The sequence below is a fragment of the Diabrotica virgifera genome, chromosome 2 (genome assembly GCF_917563875.1).
Source record: "Diabrotica virgifera virgifera chromosome 2, PGI_DIABVI_V3a".
NCBI classification, from domain to species: Eukaryota; Metazoa; Arthropoda; class Insecta; order Coleoptera; family Chrysomelidae; genus Diabrotica; species Diabrotica virgifera.
The window spans coordinates 26,019,718-26,027,685 of record NC_065444.1 but is presented as its reverse complement, the minus strand read 5'-3'; the positions used below and the strand labels follow the sequence as shown (position 1 = coordinate 26,027,685).

At 31.9% G+C, this 7,968-nt stretch overlaps 1 protein-coding gene across 5 annotated transcripts in view; it reads right to left on the bottom strand.

Annotated features, from left to right (window-relative positions):
- LOC114332546 (DEAD-box helicase Dbp80) overlaps positions 1–7,968 on the bottom strand; it is a 37,338-nt gene that overhangs the window by 8,784 nt on the left and 20,586 nt on the right. The window contains exons 3-4 of one of the 5 annotated variants that reach the window (XM_050643483.1): positions 7,577–7,822; positions 3,783–3,928 (exon numbers count right to left, since the gene is read on the bottom strand). In XM_050643483.1, the coding sequence (XP_050499440.1) occupies positions 3,783–3,928; positions 7,577–7,822 (392 nt within the window). Of the gene's footprint in view, positions 1–234; positions 636–3,782; positions 4,175–7,430; positions 7,823–7,968 lie in introns of all 5 variants that reach the window. The other 4 variants (XM_050643485.1, XM_050643482.1, XM_050643481.1 and 1 more) reach the window with 4 other exon arrangements.

Below are 7,968 nucleotides of genomic sequence, written 5' to 3'. Positions count from 1 at the left end.
AATGAAGAAATATTTCTGTAGATTGATACTCTGACACCTGTTTTCCTTAATTTATGATAAACTACATCTTATTTTTGACCTGCATGGTATTATAAATATAACACTAATAATATGAGGCACCTTACTTCCACGATTTTAAACGAATTTGAGCATTATCTGGTAAAACACTCTTTCTACAGTTCACAAAATTCTTAGTGAAAAGTCATTTCCTACAAAAAAGTATTCATCACTTACCTAACATAATATTGAGAAATATTATCTAAGCTTTCTTCTTCTCTTTTAAGTCTTATTATTATAGGATTTTTAACTATATGTTCGGCAAACTCCATCACTTCTTGTTCGTAAGTGGCAGAAAAAAACATCATTTGACATTTACTGGCATCTAAAACCTTGTGTATCCTAATACACTGATCCTGGTGTCCTTGCGTAGCTATCATTACATCGGCTTCATCTAATACAAATACGTGAATTTTCTTCAGATCAAATACTTTAAATTTTATAGCCCAATCTAAAACTTTTCCTGGTGTTCCAATAAGTATGTGCTCAGTTATTTGGCTCCCTCTCGCTGCTTGTTCACCAGCTACTGCATATTTCAGCTCAAGTTCCGGGCAGAACTTTGCCATATGAGCTGCAACCTTAAATTGAAGTCAATATTACCGATACAGCTAATAACGTAAGGATGAAGGAACATAAATATGAGGTAAATAGGATGCAATAGTTACAAGATACTCAAAAAGTGGACTATTATCCAGCGCTGGCAACACTTTTTAAGTAACACGGAAAATTTTACTTTTTGATTGCCGCCTATAGTTACAGATTTTGGCCTATCTGCACGAATAAAAACCACGACCGCAATATACCTAACTAAAATGTTTATAAAACGTTTCACAATCAAGCAGGGATAATACCCATGTCTTCTCACGTGGGGATTAGCAACGAATATAGACGTTCATAGAACGCAAATCGTTAACAAAAAAGTGTTCTTTAATTCAGTCGGTGTCTAATGTAAAGGTAAAAGTATGTAAATTAAACAAAATCCACAAGAAAAATAATTTCCAATAGCTGGCTGTATACTATTATCAGAAAAAATTTAGTAAAATCATTTATAAAAGATATATTTTATTTAAAAAATCCTTTAAAGGGCTTCTTCCGTTTTATAGTTATTTTTTGTTTGTGCAAATACTCGTTTTTATGGCTCTACTCAAATGTAAGCTTTATTCAAACCTGTTTTGGGTCTAACCGCCAATATCATTACAGTCCCAACTTCTTTTCTACATCTCTTTCATGTCTAGTTGTTAATAGGATCTGTGATAGAATTCCAGAATATAGCTTTAACATTGGAAACTTAGATATTCCACAGCATTTGAGGCTAGCAGATCCCAATTTTCATGTTGCTTCAAAAATCGACATTTTGATAGGTGTTGATACCTTCTGGAAAATCTTGTGTGTAGGACAATTCAGTTTAGGTCCTTCTGCTCCAAATATGCAAAAAAAAAAGTTCGGTTGGATAATTTCCGGTAAGTTCAATGACAAAAGGGAATCAGTTTCGTATTGCAATTTCAGTAGGTATGATTCAAGTTCTGATTTAAACGTTCAGCTTCAAAAATTCTGGGAACTCGAAGAGTACACAGATGTAGAGGAAAACTTAGTATGCGAGAAAAACTTTTCTTCGACTGTGAAAAGGAATGACGAAGGTCGTTTTATCATCAATATACCTCTAAGAGGTTCCGTTGAAAATATAGGTGATTCAAGGCGCCAGGCATTAAAGCATTTTCTCAACTTGGAGAAAAAACACAAAAATGACATTCTAAAAAGGATGTATACCGAGTTCATGGAAGAATAGTCTCACCACAAAACTTCGTGTGGTGTTCGACGGTTCTTTTCCATCTACCTCTAGTCTATCAATAAATGACATTCAGATCTCGGGTCCTACTATTCAGGATGATTTATTCCTATTTTTATTACGTTTTCGACAACATGCATTTGTTGTATCTGCCGATATTACTAAAATGTATCGTCAGGTACTCGTGGATCCTGAGCAACAAGCATTTCAGCAAATTTTCTGGCGTTCTTCTCCTTCTTATACTCTTAGTACATATCAACTCAATACTGTGACATATGGAACAGCTTCAGCTTGGTAACTCAGCTTGGGTTTCAGCTTGGGTAACTCAGCTTGGGTAGCTGAGTTACCCAATCCTAATAAGGTAACAAAGAGAACAATTATTTCTGGTATTGCTCAGATATATTGCTTTGCGCTTGCACCATTACGGCCAAAATCATAATGCAAATTCTTTGGAAAGATAAGCAAAGTTGGGATGAATCTGTTCCTCAAATCATTTTCGCGCAGTGGCAGAATTTCAAGGAGGATTTACTTAGATTAAATAATGTCGAAATACCTAAGTATGTAAAATTAAAAGATTCACTATCTTGTGAGTTGCATGGGTTTTCTGACGCCAGCAACAAAGCATATGGTGCTGCAGTCTATGTTAAGAGTGTTGATTCTGATGGACATGTAATGGTTCGTCCATTGTGCGCAAAATCCAAGGTTGCGCCCTTAAAGGTGATTAGCATACCTCGTTTGGAACTGTGCGGCGCATTGTTACATCAAACATAAAAATCATGTTTTTTACATCTATTTTAACTGATATTTAATTAATTTTTTAATATCACCATTAATTCGATGTACAAGGTGTTTCTTTGGAAACGTAACATACGTTAACTGAAAAAACAAGACACTTAGTCGATTTCAAAAACCCGATGCCTAACGGATCTTACGTCATCAATAACAAAAATACTGGGTGTTTTATCTATTTTGAAAACTTCTTATTTGATTCTTGACTTTTTAACCACACTGTATATTTTTTTTATATTTGGCACGAAAATATTCTTTAAGGTGTTCAATCGATGAATTTATGTACAATTGTATAATTATAAGAAATCCATGGCAGGACAAAAAAATATTGGAAAAATATTCCGACCCAAAAACAACACCCTGTACATTAGATTTTTGAAAGATGGATTCTGCATTTCAATAGATGATGAAAAACTAAGTTTAGTGGCATATTTTGAATTTTCGGCAAAATGTTTTTTCTGGTAAAATTTTGATTTTGAATTCTGTAATTATGTGAATTGCGAGAGCTCGAAGTAGAAAAAAAATTATATGCCACTTAATTTTAATTAATGCCATTTTTTAATCTAAATTGGTAAAATATTAACATTACGTGCGACAAATATTATAACAAATATTCATCTTTAATTAATGAATAAACAATAAGTGTCCACAAAAGTACATAACTTTAACCAACGAAGTATCTTAAGAATTAAAAAAACAGCGAAGATTTGCAGAAAAATAACTATTTAAAACTATTTAAGTAAATTACAATTACCACTACCAAAAACCTAATATTATTAGAATATTATGTCTGAATAAACTACAAAACCAGAAGTAAAATGAATATTTTTTAATATTTTCAAATATTCGCTTTTACAGTGTCCCCTTTTTACAGTAAAACGTATGTTACTTTCACCAAAGAAACACTCTGTATAAATAACTATAGATTTCATATATAATATGTATTTATAAAATAAAATAAATATATTAGAACTTCTTGTAAATAATTAATTAATTCTGCTTCGGGTAGTGTAAGTTTACATAAAAGTTAATTAATTAACAATTAATATTAATAATTAACTAAAAGTATATATTAGAAAAAAATTGAATATTTTTTTGTAATGTATAAAAATAATACAATATAAAATGTAAAAAAAATCTGGCTTCTAACCTCACATAGTATTGTGAAATATTATCTATGTATACATTAAGTCTTATTATTATGGGATTTTTAATGATATGTTCGGCAAACTCCAACACTTCTTGTTCATATCTGTCAGAAAATAACATCATTTGACATTTACTGGCATCTAAAACCTTGAGTATTCTAAGACATTGATCCTGGTGTACTTGCGTACCTATCAGTTCATTGGCTTCATCTAATACAAATACGTGAATTTTCTTCAGATCAAATACTTTAAATTTTATAGCCCAATCTAAAACTTTCCCTGGTGTTCCAATAAGTATGTGCTCAGTTATTTGGCTCCCTCTCGCTGCTTGTTCACCAGCTACTGCATATTTCAGCTCAAGTTCCTGGCAGAACTTTGCCATATGAGCTGCAACCTTAAATTGAAGTCAATATTACCGATACAGCTAATAACGTAAGGATGATTAAAAAGGAACATAAATATATGAGGTAAATAGGATACAATAGTTACAAGATACTCAAAAAGTGGACTATTATCCAGCGCTGGCAACACTTTTTAAGTAACACGGAAAATTTAACTTTTTGATTGTCGCCTATAGTTACAGATCTTGGCTTATCTGCACGAATAAAAACCACGACCGCAATATACCTAACTAAAATGTTTATAAAACGTTTCACAATCAAGCAGGGATAATACCCATGCCTTCTCACGTGGGGATTAGCAACGAATATAGACGTTCATAGAACGTAAATCGTTAACAAAAAAGTGTTCTTTAATTCAGTCGGTGTCTAATGTAAAGGTAAAAGTATGTAAATTAAACAAAATCCACAAGAAAAATAATTTCCAATAGCTGGCTGTATACTATTATCAGAAAAAATTTAGTAAAATCCTTTATAAAAGATATATTTTATTTAAAAACTCCTTTAAAGGGCTTCTTCCGTTTTATAGTTATTTTTTGTTTGTGCAAATACTCGTTTTTATGGCTCTACTAAAATGTAAGCTTTATTCAAACCTGTTTTGGGTCTAACCGCCAATATCATTACAGTCCCAACTTCTTTTCTACATCTCTTTCATGTCTAGTTGTTAATAGGATCTGTGATAGAATTCCAGCATATAGCTTTAACATTGGAAACTTAGATATTCCACAGCATTTGAGGCTAGCAGATCCCAATTTTCATGTTGCTTCAAAAATCGACATTTTGATAGGTGTTGATACTTTCTGGAAAATCTTGTGTGTAGGACAATTCAGTTTAGGTCCTTCTGCTTCAATTATGCAAAAAACAAAGTTCGGTTGGATAATTTCCGGTCAGTTCAATGACAAAAGGGAATCAGTTTCGTATTGCAATTTCAGTAGGTATGATTCAAGTTCTGATTTAAACGTTCAGCTTCAAAAATTCTGGGAACTCGAAGAGTACACGGAATCCGTATTTTCCGAGGAAAACTTAGTATGCGAGAAAAACTTTTGTTCGACTGTGAAAAGGAATGACGAAGGTCGCTTTATCATCAATATACCTCTAAGAGGTTCCGTTGAAAATATAGGTGATTCAAGGCGCCAGGCATTAAAGCGTTTTCTCAACATAGAGAAAAAACTTCACAAAAATGACATTCTAAAAAGGATGTATACCGAGTTCATGGAAGAATACATAGAACTTGGTCACATGTCCAAGGTTGATGATAGTCGACAGAACTTTTCGTATTATCTTCCACACCATGGGGTCTTAAAAGATGATAGTCTCACCACAAAACTTCGTGTGGTGTTCGACGGTTCTTTTCCATCTACCTCTAGTCTATCAATAAATGACATTCAGATCTCGGGTCCTACTATTCAGGATGATTTATTCCTATTTTTATTACGTTTTCGACAACATGCATTTGTTGTATCTGCCGATATTACTAAAATGTATCGTCAGGTACTCGTGGATCCTGAGCAACAAGCATTTCAGCAAATTTTCTGGCGTTCTTCTCCTTCTTATACTCTTAGTACATATCAACTCAATACTGTGACATATGGAACAGCTTCAGCTTGGTAACTCAGCTTGGGTTTCAGCTTGGGTAACTCAGCTTGGGTAGCTGAGTTACCCAATCCTAATAAGGTAACAAAGAGAACAATTATTTCTGGTATTGCTCAGATATATTGCTTTGCGCTTGCACCATTACGGCCAAAATCATAATGCAAATTCTTTGGAAAGATAAGCAAAGTTGGGATGAATCTGTTCCTCAAATCATTTTCGCGCAGTGGCAGAATTTCAAGGAGGATTTACTTAGATTAAATAATGTCGAAATACCTAGGTATGTAAAATTAAAAGATTCAATATCTTGTGAGTTGCATGGGTTTTCTGACGCCAGCAACAAAGCATATGGTGCTGCAGTCTATGTTAAGAGTGTTGATTCTGATGGACATGTAATGGTTCGTCCATTGTGCGCAAAATCCAAGGTTGCGCCCTTAAAGATGATTAGCATACCTCGTTTGGAACTGTGCGGCGCATTGTTACATCAAACATAAAAATCATGTTTTTTTACATCTATTTTGACTGATTTTTAATTAATTTTTTAATATTACCATTAATTCGATGTACAAGGTGTTTCTCTGGAAAGGTAACATACGTTAACTGAAAAAACAAGACACTTAGTCGATCTCAAAAACCCGATACCGAACGGATCTTACTTCATCAATAACAAAAATACTGGGTGTTTTATCTATTTTGAAAACTTCTTATTTGATTCTTGACTTTTTAACCACACTGTATATTTTTTTATATTTGGCACGAAAATATTCTTTAAGGTGTTCAATCGATGAATCTATGTACAATTGTATAATTATAAGAAATCCATGGCAGGACAAAAAAATATTGGAAAAATATTCCGACCCAAAAACAACACCCTGTACATTAGATTTTTGAAAGATGGATTCTGCATTTCAATAGATGATGAAAAACTAAGTTTAGTGGCATATTTTGAATTTTCAGCAAAATGTTTTTTCTGGTAAAATTTTGATTTTGAATTCTGTAATTATGTGAATTGCGAGAGCTCGAAGTAGAAAAAAAATTATATGCCACTTAATTTTAATTAATGCCATTTTTTAATCTAAATTGGTAAAATATTAACATTACGTGCGACAAATATTATAACAAATATTCATCTTTAATTAATGAATAAACAATAAGTGTCCACAAAAGTACATAACTTTAACCAACGAAGTATCTTAAGAATTAAAAAAACAGCGAAGATTTGCAGAAAAATAACTATTTAAAACTATTTAAGTAAATTACAATTACCACTACCAAAAACCTAATATTATTAGAATATTATGTCTGAATAAACTACAAAACCAGAAGTAAAATGAATATTTATTAATATTTTCAAATATTCGCTTTTACAGTGTCCCCTTTTTACAGTAAAACGTATGTTACTTTCACCAAAGAAACACTCTGTATAAATAACTATAGATTTCATATATAATATGTATTTATAAAATAAAATAAATATATTAGAACTTCTTGTAAATAATTAATTAATTCTGCTTCGGGTAGTGTAAGTTTACATAAAAGTTAATTAATTAACAATTAATATTAATAATTAACTAAAAGTATATATTAGAAAAAAATTGAATATTTTTTTGTAATGTATAAAAATAATACAATATAAAATGTAAAAAAAATCTGGCTTCTAACCTCACATAGTATTGTGAAATATTATCTATGTATACATTAAGTCTTATTATTATGGGATTTTTAATGATATGTTCGGCAAACTCCAACACTTCTTGTTCATAACTGTCAGAAAATAACATCATTTGACATTTACTGGCATCTAAAACCTTGAGTATTCTAAGACATTGATCCTGGTGTCTTTGCGTACCTATCAGTTCATTGGCTTCATGTAATACAAAGACATGAATTTTCTTTAGATCAAAGACTTTAAATTTTATAGCCCAATCTAAAACTTTGCCTGGTGTTCCAATAAGTATGTGCTCAGTTATTTGGCTCCCTCTCGCTGCTTGTTCACCAGCTACTGCATATTTCAGCTCAATTTCCGGGCAGAACTTTGCCAGATGAGCTGCAACCTTAAATTGATGCCAATATTACAAACAGATCTAATAATGGAAAAAGTAAAGATAATTAAAAAGGAACACATATGAGATGAACAACAAATAAAAAGCTCACTGTTTAGAAAACTTTTCACAAACAAACACACATAGAAGCCAAAATC